This window comes from Girardinichthys multiradiatus, chromosome 3 (genome assembly GCF_021462225.1).
Source record: "Girardinichthys multiradiatus isolate DD_20200921_A chromosome 3, DD_fGirMul_XY1, whole genome shotgun sequence".
NCBI lineage: Eukaryota > Metazoa > Chordata > Actinopteri > Cyprinodontiformes > Goodeidae > Girardinichthys > Girardinichthys multiradiatus.
The window spans coordinates 32545590-32561867 of NC_061796.1; the positions used below are offsets into that span (position 1 = coordinate 32545590).

Below are 16278 nucleotides of genomic sequence, written 5' to 3' on the forward strand. Positions count from 1 at the left end.
CACAGAAATAATAAAACAAAATGAACTAAGGACTAATATAACTTAAAATGTAGAATAAATAAATACATGTTGGGAGGAAACAACTGTAACTTAAAAGTATTTTATGATTTGTGCAAATTAGTTCAAGCTACAGTGTAATTTTGTATAAAGGAAGTGCCGTAGATGACAGAAATACCTACATTTAAGGTAGGTCAGGTAATAACATTCTGATGTTAGTGATGCTGCCTATCAACATGTCTTCACTAGATGTGGTGCTGGTGAAGCTAAGAGAAGGTAGCTAAAATGCTGAGGATTTTCTCAAAAAGCACCTCCTTCAACGTGGTAGCTTTGATTATGTGTTATTTAGTTGTACCGAGTTCTTTGAGGACTCATTTCATTTGTTTAGGGTTATGAACAATATTTGTGTTGTGGAAATGTCTTTAAATTAAATGAAATGTTTAAATTACAGGACCAGCAGGGACGATCTTGAGTGAAGCGCATGTAGAGCACAGGCTGATAGTCGAGGTTCATTTTGTTTTTCATTGTACGGAACGAGGTTGGCAACATTTGTTTGACTGCAATACTTTTACAGTTGTCACTCAATATCGTATTATTTTGTCAAAAAAACATTTGAATGTCAAGCTTTTCCTTCATGTGTGAAATGTTATTGGTGAAATCCTGAAAATGTTTGCATGACAAGGATAAACATTGTAAGTCCACATGCCTCATGATAAAATCTCCTCTCATTTCTTTTAATTAAGTAGTCCCACTGATGCCACTGTTGGCTGCATAACGTTGAGCAGACTGAACCGAGCCCATACCATAATACCGCCTCTACCCTGGTTTCTTGTTGACCCCAGGGTCAGTTATTTTATACAGGATATTGAATGTGATATTCCACGAATGAGGAGAAGGAGAATAAGTAGAGGAGGATGCTGGAAGAAGAACAAATCAGTCTTCCAACATGGCTGGCTACTGAATAAGTTGATGTCTTTCTAATAAACTGTAATATAGGGTTAAACAAGGTAATTTAGACATGAGTTTTGTCCAAATCCTTTTTAAATTACAGCTCTGTTACAAATGCAAAGAAACTTTAAGAAAAGAAACCTTTATTTTGCCTTTACAACCAAACATCTCTATTTTTAAATAGAAGAAACAGCACATCAGTTTCATAAAAGTGATAAAAAATAATTATATAAATGTAATCAGAGGCACAAACAAAGGTTCTTATTTTAATTTAACATTATATCTTTAATTTAAATGGCGTCACTTCCATATGTGTTAATAGTGGTCCCTCTAATAAAGGAAATAGGAGGAAACCTGAAATACTTTGGTCTTTTTGTCCAGTACATAAACATCTGGTTGCAGTAAATCATCTTATTTAACCTCAGCAGTAAATTAGTCTTTGTTTCAGCCAGTATTAAGACTAATATTGATCAAACGAATTCTGTGGCAGAGATTCAGATCCGACTTCGGTTCACTCCTCCTCAGAGCAGCTGCAGCCCATCCACAACTGTGTCCCCACCAAGGCCGTTCTCCAGAGCTCTTTGATAGATCTCCAGCGCCTGCTCCAGAGGAAGACCACCTCCCTCGCTGGTCTCGATGATGGCGATGGTCTCTCCAAACTCGTTACACATGATGGTGGGGGCGCCCTGAGCCTGCGAGGAGGATTATTATGAACATGGTAACAACAAAGTGTGTTGGATGCCTACTTATAATTTATCCTGGTAACATGGATAGTCCTGATGATGGAAGATGAAATGAGTTGTTGTGCTGGTTTGTAACCACAGCCTGTGTGTTTTTACACTAATCCAACAGGCGTATGTCTCACTTAATTGTAAGGAACTGAAAAGGTTGAAGATCATGTAAGGTTATAGCTCTGTAATCATTATGACCCTCTTAAAAACCCAAATCCCCCTCTGATTCCCTTTGGAAGTGAAGGAAAGAGAATCATCATGAGGAGCTGCAGAGATCCACAGCTCAGGTGGGAGAATCTGGCGAGAGGACAACTATTAGTCATGCACTTCACAAATCTGGGCCTAAACGAAAGACGAGCGGAGCGTGAGAACCATTTTATTGTGAGAACCCAGGAATCATGTTCTTCCACCGGTGCACAAACTGAAAGGGGAGCAGGACGAGATGTACAGGTCCTTCTCAAAATATTAGCATATTGTAATAAAGTTCATTATTTTCTAAAATATCATGATGAAAATTTAACATTCATATATTTTAGATTCATTGCACACTAACTGAGATATTTCAGGTATTTTATTGTCTTAATACGGATGATTTTGGCATACAGCTCATGAAAACCCAAAATTCCTATCTCACAAAATTAGCATATCATTAAAAGGGTCTCTAAACGAGCTATGAACCTAATCATCTGAATCAACGAGTTAACTCTAAACACCTGCAAAAGATTCCTGAGGCCTTTAAAACTCCCAGCCTGGTTCATCACTCAAAACCCCAATCATGGGTAAGACTGCCGACCTGACTGCTGTCCAGAAGGCCACTATTGACACCCTCAAGCAAGAGGGTAAGACACAGAAAGAAATTTCTGAACGAATAGGCTGTTCCCAGAGTGCTGTATCAAGGCACCTCAGTGGGAAGTCTGTGGGAAGGAAAAAGTGTGGCAGAAAACGCTGCACAACGAGAAGAGGTGACCGGACCCTGAGGAAGATTGTGGAGAAGGGCCTATTCCAGACCTTGGGGGACCTGCGGAAGCAGTGGACTGAGTCTGGAGTAGAAACATCCAGAGCCACCGTGTACAGGCGTGTGCAGGAAATGGGCTACAGGTGCCGCATTCCCCAGGTCAAGCCACTTTTGAACCAGAAACAGCGGCAGAAGCGCCTGACCTGGGCTACAGAGAAGCAGCACTGGACTGTTGCTCAGTGATCCAAAGTACTTTTTTCGGATGAAAGCAAATTCTGCATGTCATTCGGAAATCAAGGTGCCAGAGTCTGGAGGAAGACTGGGGAGAAGGAAATGCCAAAATGTCAGAAGTCCAGTGTCAAGTACCCACAGTCAGTGATGGTCTGGGGTGCCGTGTCAGCTGCTGGTGTTGGTCCACTGTGTTTTATCAAGGGCAGGGTCAATGCAGCTAGCTATCAGGAGATTTTGGAGCACTTCATGCTTCCATCTGCTGAAAAGCTTTATGGAGATGAAGATTTCATTTTTCAGCACGACCTGGCACCTGCTCACAGTGCCAAAACCACTGGTAAATGGTTTACTGACCATGGTATCACTGTGCTCAATTGGCCTGCCAATTCTCCTGACCTGAACCCCATAGAGAATCTGTGGGATATTGTGAAGAGAACGTTGAGAGACTCAAGACCCAACACTCTGGATGAGCTAAAGGCCGCTATCGAAGCATCCTGGGCCTCCATAAGACCTCAGCAGTGCCACAGGCTGATTGCCTCCATGCCACGCCGCATTGAAGCAGTCATTTCTGCAAAAGGATTCCCGACCAAGTATTGAGTGCATAACTGTACATGATTATTTGAAGGTTGACGTTTTTTGTATTAAAAACACTTTTCTTTTATTGGTCGGATGAAATATGCTAATTTTGTGAGATAGGAATTTTGGGTTTTCATGAGCTGTATGCCAAAATCATCCGTATTAAGACAATAAAAGACCTGAAATATTTCAGTTAGTGTGCAATGAATCTAAAATATATGAATGTTAAATTTTCATCATGACATTATGGAAAATAATGAACTTTATCACAATATGCTAATATTTTGAGAAGGACCTGTATATGAGCCGACACGGCATGTTGTTGCTCGACAACCTCACCCCCACCCCGCCAACACTCATGTTTGTATCATCATAAGAACTGTGAAGAAGTTCAACAGGTTTCGATACTCGATTGTCCCATTTGACAACAGCTGTGATGCATCTCAATGTTTATATAATAATTATAAAACTTGTCTATTCTGAAAAGAAGATGCTGTGGGAAGCTGATAAGTGGCTGCTCAAAGTAACGTTATGGTGAGTGTGATAGATACCTGCTGTAGATCTGAGGTTTGGATCTGGATGAGCTGAGTTTGCCCGTTAGCCAGGTCCACAACGGAAGCATCCACCACCGCCACTGCTGTGGTGGCCTCCGTCGCAGCAGCAGCCTCTTGGTCTAGTCTCTGCTGCCTGGCGTGGGTCTTTTTGTGATTCCTTAGGTTGGAGAAGGTCTTGAATGCTTTCCCGCACTGGGGACACGCGTGTGGTCGCTCACCTGTGTGGGTCCTGCGGTGCTCCGCCAGGTGCATGCTCTGGATGAAACCTTTTCCGCAGATTTCGCAGCGAAACGGTCGTTCGCCTGAGTGAGTGCGCAGGTGCTCTCGGAGGTGTGTATTCTGGCGGAAACGCTTTCCGCACACCTGGCAGGGGAACGGGCGCTCGCCGGTGTGGACCCGCTGGTGAAGTGCAACCGCAGACGATGACACAAACAGTTTGCCACAAATGGGACATTGATGAGCTTTGGGTCGCTTTCCAGGGGTGCGCTGTGGCCGCCCGCAGCCCAGGGCAAAGTGGCTAAGTCTGTGAAGTCGCAGGTTGGAAGGAGAGTTAAGCTTCCTCCCACAAATATTACAATCCAAGGCTCCTTTACCCAAACTGAAATCTGCTAATTCTATCTCTGTTGTTGTTGAAGTAGAGGGTTCTGAGGGATTGTGGACCTCCTTCACTTCTTCTGCAGCGTGGACCGGTGTGGGGTGCTGCTCTACACAATGACCTTCCCTCCGACTCCTGGTCAGGAAGCCGGCTTCACAATGAGGACAGGGAAAAGGAGCCGGAGCGCCGGGATGTTGAGTGAAGCGGTGCGCCGCCAACTTGTTGGGCCAACGAAATGTGGCAGGGCATTCGGGGCAGGTGAGCTTTGGAGCGCTGGAGTGCAGCAGGCTGTGCTGACGGAGGTTGGACGACTGTGAGAAGGAGCGATAACACACATCACAGCGGTACGGACGCACGCCTGAGTGGATGAGGGTGTGCCTCATCAGATTGGCCAGCAACGAGAAGGTTTTGCCACAGTCCGAACACTGGAACGGCTTCTCGCCCGTGTGTATGCGCATGTGGTTCTGAACATGAACCTGCTTCTTAAAGGACTTCCCACATACGCCGCACACAAACCTGCGCTGAGGGGCGTGGGATTTGCCCCGGTGGTGAGCAAGCAGAAGCTGTGAAGGAAACGTTTTTGAGCACGAACGACAACAAAAGGGCCCTTTGTCTGATGTCAAGGTAGCTTCTCCTGAAGCAGCAGAGCCAGACGTGGATGTAGTTTCATCTAGAGAAATGGAAATAGTGGCATCTTCCATCACAACCTCTTGTTGCTCGTCAAGACTTCCTTCAAGTCCTTCAGTTACTTGCATTTGGCCGTCCTTTTCCTTCCCTGCTTCAGCTGCATCCACAGTGCTCCGAGACCCAGGCTGCGGGTTCCTTAGTGTTTCCGTCTCCTCCTCTGTGGGAGGCTCCAGCTCATCGATTCCTGCTTCTTCACTTTGGAGTTTCTTCTTCTCTCTTGCTCTCTGTACGATAGCAAGAGCAGTAGCAGACGCCCTTTGTGGAGGTGAAGCCTAGAGAAGAACAAAGATTACATGACATTGAGGGAGCAGCAGCAATTAGAGGGGGTGGGGAGTTGTGCTATTTTCCTACCATGAAGATGCGACTGCCTATTCCCGATGAATCCTGGTTAAGGTGGGACCGACGATGGTAGAGGTATTTAGTCATGTTGGTGAAGGTTTTGTGGCAGATCTGACATTTGTGAAAAGGATCTGCAACATGTACCTTTCTGCAAGGGATCAAAATGAAGAGATGATGCAGACACAGAAAAAAATAAGAAAATAACAAGAACATAAAGCATTTATAGCAGGGGTCCGAGTCCCTGTGTCCCACCGTGTCTCCACGTAATGGGTCGTCTTAAAATGAATCCTTTACCATCCTTAGCTATCATTATTCAGCTTCATCTCTAAATGAGATGACCACATTTCTAGACCCTTCAAGCTTAAACCATGCAGTGAGATTTTAATATAAGGTTCTGTTCTTTCTGCAGCGCAGCAGAGAACCTTTTAGGCAGCAATGGGTTGGGCGGTGCGTTTCTGATGAAAGGATTCTGCCCATATAAGCTTTTTTATGCTTTTTACGGTTTAGAAGTCACAACCAATAATGAATTACCCTTAGCCAGAGCAACACCTATTGGTAAGTGGTAGTGAATTTTATTTCTGAGAAGCAATGCACGTACTGTACTTCAGTCCCAAGGGAAGTTGCCAGTGTTTAGGCTGCAGAATAAGATTTATTGGATAAGAAAAAAGTTGGAGCAACGACAAAAGGGTTCCCAGCTCATTTGGATGCATGAACAGTTCCCCCACCTCCAGACCTGGGCCCCTAATTAAGACAATTACTGTAATGTTACCTGTGCATGATGAGAGTCATCTCAGTAGTGAAACCGTTCCCACAGTCCACACACAGATACCGTGCAACGCCTGAATGTGTGCGCATGTGCGTCTGCAGCGACATAGCTTTCTTGAAGATCTTTCCGCACTCTGGACACTCGTGTGTGCCCTGCTCGTGCACACGCTTGTGAGCAGTGAGCCGGTTGACGGAGGTGAAGGCGCGGTGGCAGAGCTCACAGTGTAGGGCTTTGGCCCCAGCCAGTGCTTTGGTCTCTGCTGCTCTGTTCCTCAGATCCTGCAGCCTTTCTGCAGCCTCTTCCCTTCCTCGCATCTCCTCGAGGCCACTCATGACCCCCGGCCCACCGCTCTCTTTGTCCTGGCTCAGGAAGTGCTCACCCTGGTGCTGGAGGAAGTCTTCGGGGGTATGGAAGAGAAGGGAACATTCTGAGCATTCGTAAGGGTGAATGAGCACCATCTCAGCTGACTGCTGTTGCTGGCTGCCACCAGGGGCCAGTCTTAACTCCAGTCTCTGAACGCCATTCCCCAGGACCTCCAGTTTTGCTAAGGAGCTCTGACCCAGAGCAGAGAGCAGAGGGGGCTGCTTGGAGCGATGCTGGCCCAGGATGGTGGAGCTGTCGGCCAGAGCTTGAGCTGTGAGGATCTGCAGGTGCATGGTGGCAGAGCCCGGGGTTGGGGTCACAGGGGGCAGCAGGTGGGAGCGGGTGGATCCAGCGGGTTTGGAGGAAGACCTACGTTTCTTCTGTTGTTGTTGTTGCTGCTGCTGGTGGGAAAGTACCTGGAAACACAATGGAGTGAAGAGAAAAGCAAGATAAAATTAAAACATGCTATAAGGATGGGAAGCTCATAACTGTCCAGATGTTTGGAGCATTTTTTAGCTGGTGTTAAACATCTACAATGTCAAATCCTGTAAAAGATTTAGATTTTCATGAAACACAGAGAGGACTTGCTTAAATTAAAAGGCAACATACGGTTTTCCAAAAAACAAACCAAACAGTCAAAGGTTTATATGATGTTTAGACTGAACACCTGTGCCAGGATCTCTCCAGCCTGCTGCTCACTCAGCACAAAGTTCTGCATGTTGTTGAGAGGAGTGACAGAACCATCCGGCTGCAGCACATACTCCTGTCAGCATGAACAAAAAACACGAAAATAACTGCTTTAGTGTTTGAAGAATACATAAAACCAAACAGTTTGAGACTCTGATATTTCTAACAGAAATCTATGTAGTGGTTTATGTAACATTTTACGGTCTGGAAAATATTGAGAAATGGTGACTTTCCAAGAAACCCGTCAAAGTAAATCTTGCAATTAAAAAAATTACGGTTTTCGAATGTTTTTGACATAAACTGCAATTTAATTATGCGTTTTAATGTAATGGCTGTCATTAATTAAAGTGTTTTGATGTTGTTTATTACCTGAAGTTAGTACATAACCTCAGAAGCTAACTAAGCAAAAGTATCTCTGCTAAAAATATTTACAACAAAATAAATGATCATTTGGACGCTGGTTTGATGTCCAGTGACGGATTAACTGTTTCTGGATCTCTTACAACAGTCGCTGTGTTGCTGTGTGTGCTGCTCCTGCTGTGCGTTCGCCGGTGCTCCAGCCAGGTATCAGGGGAGTCGAACAGGGCCAAACAGTCAAGGCACTGATACTGAACGGGTCCGTGCACCTGAGTATCTGAGGAGGCCTCCTGCGTCTCCAGAATCTCACACATCTCTGAAGAAAAAGTGTGTAGAAGCAGAGTTATAAACAATACCCATAAGCCATGTGGGATACTGCCGCAAACGTGGAAGGACAGATGAGACCAAAATTAAACATTTGGGTCTACACTGCTGTGAAAAAGCGTTCGCCCTGGAGCGATTTCTTTTGTTTTTTGTCACACCTAAATGTTTCAGATCATAAATTAAAGACAACCTGGGTTTACTGCTTCAATTTCACAACCCACAACAAGGCCTAATTACTACCAGACTTGTAGAAATAAAACAATCACTTAAAAAGAACCTGTCTAACCAAAGGAAGTAGGCTAAAACACATTGCCCACCAACCTAAAAGAAACAAATCAAGAACAGATAAGAGCAAAAGTCCCGACATTTATCAGTCTGGAAGGATTACAAAGCCAAATGTAAGGTTTATACACAAAACATTCCCATAACAGGTCAGCCTACTAAATCGCTCCACAAGCACATCAACAACCCAGGAGGTCACAATGGAACAGACGACAACATCCATTAATTTCAGTTAAGGAAATAAACTGGGAAATATCGGCCTCCACGGGAGAACGGCAAGACCAGAATCACTGCTGATCAAAAGGAACACAAAGACCAGTTTCACATTATACAAAAACCTCTTGATTATCCTCAAGACTTTTGGGAAAATGTTCTTTAGACTAACGAAACATGGGCATCCTGTTTTATCGGGTAAAAACATAACAGCATTTTAGAAAAAGAACATCATTTCCCAACATGATGGTGGTGGTGTGGGGTTGCTTGGCGGTTTCAGGACTCAGTCTGCTATATTAATTGATGGCACCATGAATTCAGTTTATTAATTCAGTTTATTTATATAGCGCCAATTCACAACACATGTTGTCTCAAGGCACTTCACAACAGTCAGGTACATACATTCCAATTAGTCCTAACAATTGAACAGTGCAGTCAGAGTTAGTTATTTATTCAAATTGGATACAAAGTTTTTCTGTCTAAGGAAACCCAGCAGATTGCATCCAGTCAGTGACTTGTAGCATTCACTCCTCCTGGATGAGTATGTAGAGACAGTGGACAGTTACTGGCGTTGACTTTGCAGCAATCCCTCATACTGAGCATGCATGTAGCGACAGTGGAGAGGAAAAACTCCCTTTTAACAGGAAGAAACCTCCAGCAGAACCAGGCTCAGTGTGAGCGGCCATCTGCCACGACCGACTGGGGGTTTGAGAGAACAGAGCAGAGACACAAAAAGCACAGAGAAGCACTGATCCAGGAGTACTTTCTATGGGAAGGAAAAGTAAATGTTAATGGATGTAGCTCCTTTAGTCGTTTCACCTAGAAAGAAAGAACAGATAAACTCTGAGCCAGTTTTAAAGGTTAGAGTCTGAAAGAGAGCACATAGAGTTAGTCACAGTAAAAGCTCAGTCAATTGCCATGTCTAGGAGAGAGAAAGGGTTAAACACTGAAAGACAGGGCCATGTGAATCATCGGTAGAGGGTGAGCATTAAGTTGTTGCCAGCAGAAGCTTGGACGATGCCCCCCTCCAGAAAGGGGTCACAGGTAGACACAGAGTCAGGCCAGGTGTAGCTTCTAGGAAGAGAAAAGAGAGAACAAGGTTAAAAGCTGAAATAACAGCAAATAATGCAAAATTGGAGAGTAGTGTGAGAATGTAGCAAAGAGGGTGAAAGTGGTCATTATGTCCTCCAGCAGCCTAAACCTATAGGAGCATAACTACAGAGATAGCTCAGGATAACCTAAGCCACTCTAACTATAAGCTTTATCAAAAAGGAAAGTTTTAAGCCTAGCCTTAAAAGTAGACAGGGTGTCTGCCTCATGGACTAAAACTAGGAGCTGGTTCCACAGGAGAGGAGCCTGATAACTAAAGGATCTGCCTCCCATTCTACTTCTACAGACTCTAGGAACCACCAGTAAACCTGCAGTCTGAGAACAAAGTGCTCTGTTAGGAACATACGGAACAATCAGATCTCTGATGTATGATGGAGCTAGATCATTAAGGGCTTTATATGTGAGGAGGAGAATTTTAAATTTTATTCTGGATTTAACAGGGAGCCAATGAAGGAAAGCTAAAATAGGAGAAATATGATCTCTCTTTTTAATTTTCATCAGAACTCTTGCTGCAGCATTTTGAATCAGCTGAAGGCTTTTAACTGCATTTTGTGGACATCCTGATAGTAACGAATTACAATAGTCCAGCCTTGAAGTAACAAATGCATGGACTAGTTTTTCAGTGTCACTCCTGGACAGGATATTTCTAATTTTGGCAATGTTCCAGAGATGAAAGAAGGAAATCCTAGAAACCTGTTTAATATAGGATTTAAATGACATATCCTGGTCTAAAATTATACCAAGGTTTTTTACTTTTTCACCGGAGGTCAATTTAATACCATCCAGGTTAAGTGATTGACTTAGCAGTTTCTTTTTTAAAGACTCCGGTCCAAAGACGACAACTTCTGTCTTGTCTGAATTTAGAAGCAGCAAATTTAAAGCCATCCAAGTTTTTATGTCTTCAAGACATGCTTGTAGTCTATCTAACTGGTTGGGCTCATCAGGATTTATGGATAAATAAAGCTGAGTATCATCAGCGTAACAGTGAACATTTATTCTATGCTGCCTGATAATTTGACCTATTGGAAGCATATATATAGTAAAGAGAATTGGCCCAAGTACTGAACCCTGTGGTACTCCACAATTAACCCTGGAGTTTAGAGATGATTTATTATTTACATGAACAAAATGGAATCTGTCAGACAAATAAGATTTAAACCAGCCTAGCACTGTTCCCCTGATCCCTACAGCATATTCCAGGCTTTCTAAGAGAATATTATGGTCGACTGTATCAAATGCAGCACTGAGATCTAACAGAACCAGTACAGACACAAGTCCATTATCTGAGGCCATAAAAATATCATTAGTGACTTTTAGCAGAGCTGTTTCAGTGCTATGATGAGCTCTGAAACCTGACTGAAACTCTTCAAACAGGTCATTGCTGTGTAAATGCTCACACATTTGATTAGCAACTATTTTCTCAAGAATTTTAGATAAGAATGGAAGATTGGATATAGGTCTGTAATTTTTCAAGTCATCTCGATCAAGCGAAGGTTTCTTAAGTAAAGGTTTAATTACAGCTACCTTAAAAGCTTGTGGTACATATCCATTTACTAAAGATAGGTTAATCATATCTAAAATGGGGCTGGTAATCAGAGGGAACACTTCCTTAAATAATTTGGTTGGGATTGGGTCTAACATACAAGTTGAAGGTTTAGATGAAGCTAATATTTCTGATAACTCAGGAAGCTTCACAGGATCAAAACAGTCCAAACACAGATCAGGTTCTGCAGTTACTTCCAATGTTGTCTCACTTGCTGAGGATGAAGTAATCATCTTCGGGAGTATGTCAAAGATTTTATTTTTAATAGAATCAATTTTATTTAAGAAGAATCCCATAAAGTCATGACTGCTAAGAACTAAGGGAATGAATGGCTCAACAGAGCTATGACTCTGTGTAAGTTTAGCAACTGTACTAAAGAGAAACCTAGGATTATTCTTGTTCTTTTCTATTAATGATGAGAAATAAGCTGTTCTGGCTTGGCGAAGTGTGTTTTTATACAACAGTAGGCTATTTTTCCAGATTAAGTAGGAATCCTCTAGGTGTGTAGAGCGCCATTTTCTCTCCAATTTTCTAACATTGTGCTTTAAAGTACGCAGCTCTGAATTAAACCAAGGAGCTAGCCTCCTATGAATAATTACCTTCTTTTTCAAGGGGGCTGCATGAAGAAACACTATGAACAAGATAATCAATTTGTGAAGGGGCAGAAACAAAATTATTGACCTCCACTGAGCTTTTCTGTAATAATGATGCAATTAAAAGTGGAACAGATTCTTTAAAGGTTGTTACAGCATCGCCTGATAATGATCTACTATAATGAAATTTTCTTTCAGGTGTGGAGTACTCGGTTAAATTAAACTCAAAGGTTATTAAGAAATGGTCAGACAGGACAGGGATATGAGAGAATATTGTTATGTCTCTATCTGAAAATCGTGAAGAAAAATGTCCAGCCATCACTTTGTGACTTTAAGCTCCAGCACACTTCATTTAGGCAGCAGAACCATGATCCAAAGCCCACCTCTGAATGGCTAAAGAAAGAAAGCAAATTGAAGGTATTGGAGTGGCCTAGTTAAAGTTCAGACGTAAATCCAATTAAGATGCTATTTTATGATTTTCATCGATTTTGTTTGATATAACAATTAGTTTTAATGACCTGAACCACTGAAGTGTCCCAAAAAAAGCAAAAACACAAGAAATTTATATGGAGACAAATGCTTTCTCACAGCGCTGTATTTGTGTGTTTGAATTACCAAATAGACGAGACCTAAAGAAATGAAGAATCTGTGGACTTGAAAAAATATGTTCACGGTCACTCTCCACCCATTCTAAGATAGAGCTATTTTACATGACAACTGGGTAAAATGTTCAATTTCTAAATGCACAAAGCTGGTAGAGACATACCCTAAAAGACTTCCAGATGTTATTGCAAAGTTTTTACTCCAGGGAGCTGAATACAAACATATACCACAACAAAAAACTTGTGTATCTATTTTTCTTTCACTTCACAAATTATGCACCAATTTTTGTTTGTTTATCATAAAAGTAAAATACATTGACATCTGCGGGTGTAAAGCAACAAAATAGAAATTGTAACAGGGCTTTCAACACATTAGCGAGGTGTTTCATTTACATCAACAGATTTTAACAAGAAATTTGGTTTTTAAATCACCTTGTTGCTCCACCTCCATCCCAGCCTCCCTCATGTGCATCTCCTGATGCTGCAGCAGCTCTTCTGCATTCACCAGGAGGCTCCCACACTCCAGACATTGGTAGTGCTGACTCTGACCCACGTCTGGGGTAACCAGGGTCTCACCATCGGTTTCCTGGGCCGTGTGGATCTGCTGGTGGATCAGAACCTCCTCCAGGGTGCTGAAGAGCTGTTGACACTCGCTGCACATGTACTGGTGCTCTACGTACATGCCCTCTGCCTCCTCATGGCCCGGATCTGCCATCATGGCAGTCTGTCAGCGTGGGTGATGACTTGTTATGCTTGAAAGCTTATCATGGGCAGAAGTCTGAAGGAGTGATTTATGGTGAACCGTCACACCCAGGACCAGTCAATGAAGGCAACTTCTGGCATCTAGAAATTTGGGTTTGGGGCAGAGCTGCGAGAAACGTCAACAGGAAAAGAAATAAATAACTTTAAAAAAAAATCCCACTTTAGCTCCTAAACAGTTACCTTGTGTTTGTAATTATTTGTAAAGTGAAATATCCTATTATTAAACAAAAAGCCCTGTAGTGTTCTTAGAGACATGATGAAAGAAACGCGGGAAGAAACAGACGGCCGTTAGCTAAATTAAGGGCCTCTGATGCTAACATTACGAACTCGATAAACTAAAAACTCCCAAAATTATTGCACTCCTTCGAAAATAAACTCGTATCTTTGTTTACAATGTGTGATGGCGTACGGAGAGCTGTTGGCGGCGCTCCCTCGGAGGCTGCAGACCTGTTTCTCGGCACCGCGGTTTCCTGACAGCGGCAGCCCGGTTCGTCGGGCGGTCCGTCAGGCGGCGCTACCCACTTTTCTCCGCAGCTCTACGACCACGACGTCGGGCCCTTCTTTACCCTTTTTTCTCATTTACTGTCGCTGGACGGGCCGTCGTTTGCTCTTCCCGCGTACTTGATACACCCGTTTGTCTTAGTTGGCAGTCCTTCAACAGCAGTCGTAGCTTTTAAAAATTATAAAACAGGGCAGTGCCGATGTGAATATATAAAGCAACGTTTACCCGCCGTTCACCCTTGTTCCTGTGCTACAAAGCCCCGCCCAGTGCGGGAGCGTGTACGTTTCAGCTCCTGTGATTGGACACAGTGACCATCACTTCTAATTTGCGCTTTAATGCTGGGAAATGTAGTTGTTTTTTTGGTTTTTTTTTAGGTTTACTTTCAATGAAATTTTTCAAATGAGCTGTAATTCCAGCGAAAACAGAGTAATGCTAAACTAATAGAATAACAACAAGTTCACAGCTAATAACATACCGGTTACCTGGGGGCAGAAGACAGTAGTAATGTTCTGAAAAGCAAATTAAACAATCTTTTTAGATTTTATTTTGCTTATCCTTGGCAAGTTAATCCTTGGTTGATTCTATTGCATTTTTTATTACATTTATTTTAGCTTAGTGTCATAAATATCACATATCCATGTATCTTGTCATTAAAACAATTTTAGAGTTAATAATAAATATACTGTAATTCAGTGTTTTGTTTCGATATATTTGTCTCATGGTTAAACCTGTCTGAATTCTTGTTTTAATGTTTTTTCCCAATATTACCAAGAGAACATATCAACTCTGGAGGCAGTGCAGCTCATGTGGGAGAATCTATTGACAGGACAACTATTAGTTGTGCCCTCCACAAATCTACCCCTCATTGAAGAGTAGTAAAAAGAACACTATTGCTAAAAGAAAGCCATTAGAATTGTAGTTTTCCACAAGCTGTGTAGGGAACATTGCAAATGTGAACAAAGGTGCTCTGGTCAGAATAAGACAATGTTTTGTTTTTTTTACTTTTGGACAAAATGTGCTATATGCTATATGTGGTGCAAAAACAATGGATGTTGGTCATGTCATCCATTTACCACCAGTGCAGTTCTGATCATTTCATACACAGTCCTATGGGGTACAGATGGGTGCTGTTTACTGCGTAACATTTCATACTAGCTGGGGATGCATGATATTGGCATTAACATCGGTATCGCCCGATGTAAATCAATTATTTAACATATCGGTATCAATCCGATAGATAAAACTGGGCTGAAAAACTAATGCTTATTTCGATCTCACTACTGTTTGTGTATGTGCTTCAGGAGAGGGACAGTGCACGATATTGGGGTTTAATATAAAAATTATTACACCTCAGTGTCAGCTGTGTGGCTTTTTTTTTTTCTTTTTGGTTGAAAGGTTAGGCAAATATATGTGAATATTGGTTATTGCCCATACCAACAGTATTAATATAGGAGATCGATATCAACCCAAATTTTCATATTTCCGCATCCCTAATAGAAACTATGCGTCGATTCAGACATGCTTTGATAACCGATAATATGAAGTAATGTTCCATGTTCTAATGTGAAGAAACAGGATTACATGATTCCATTGAGTAATATCTATGGGCAGAAGATCACTGGTTTTGGTTTGATAAAGGGTCATAATCATACATTATATTTTATAGAGTCAACTGGGACTACTGGGATCACAACCAAAGTAAATGAAAATAGAGTGTTTTTAAATGATATACAATGGAATTTAATTCCACAAGATTTGAGCTTTTTTACATATTTGTCTCTATAATTGCTAAATGATTACCTAAAAAATACAAAAGTAACAAACAAATTGTTTGTGGTTTAAGTAGTGATATAAAATGGTTTGTTCACAGATACTAAATGGAAGAAACAAGTAATGAAACTGCGATCTATGGGTACAATCTGGCAAGAGGCAAAGTGACCAGACCAAAAACTAACCCTGCATGCTGAAAGATGGTGGAGATGGCAATATTATGCTGTGTGGATGCTTTTCCTTAGCAGAGACTGCGTCTCCTCGCCTGGTCTGTCAGTTTAGGTGGATGGCCATGCCTTGGTAGGTTTGCAGTTATGGTTACTCTTTCCATATTTGGATGATCAGTTCAGCAGGGGCACACTGTCGCAGTGGGCAGCATGGTTACTCAGTGGTTACAAGCCAACTATGCAGTGTTTATAACCTAACTCCATACATTTTCTGGTGTGTTTCTTGTTCTTCATGATGATGTTTGATGATTACCGTTTTCTAAAAAAAATCTCTGAGGCCCACGAAGAACAGCTGTATTTTACTACATAGAAGTGGACATATACTAATTATGTGACATCTACAGACAATTGGTCGCACTGGATTTCATTTACATATATCAGAGTAAAAGGGGCTGAATACAAAAGCAAGCCATCCTTTTGAGATTTGTTTCTTGAGAAAAATGTTAAAAAACCATCTCACTTTTTCCTTTCAATTCACTTCACTTCAGTACAATGAAGTTTGTGGTAGTAACAAGACAAGATGTGAAACGTTCTATGGGTATAAATACTTTTCCAAGGTACTTTATT

General features: G+C 42.0%; 1 protein-coding gene across 1 annotated transcript; it reads right to left on the reverse strand.

Moving 5' to 3' along the window:
* Nucleotides 1-1071: 1071 nt before the first annotated feature.
* Nucleotides 1072-13918, reverse strand: znf526 (zinc finger protein 526). The gene is made up of 8 exons (XM_047361811.1): nucleotides 13622-13918; nucleotides 12883-13318; nucleotides 7930-8099; nucleotides 7407-7502; nucleotides 6380-7155; nucleotides 5623-5758; nucleotides 3987-5543; nucleotides 1072-1637 (listed from the first exon to the last, which is right to left on the reverse strand). Exons 2-8 carry the CDS (start codon nucleotides 13166-13168, stop codon nucleotides 1467-1469), a joined length of 3192 nt encoding a protein of 1063 aa, XP_047217767.1. The 5' UTR covers nucleotides 13169-13318; nucleotides 13622-13918; the 3' UTR covers nucleotides 1072-1466.
* Between the last annotated feature and the right edge of the window lie 2360 nt (nucleotides 13919-16278).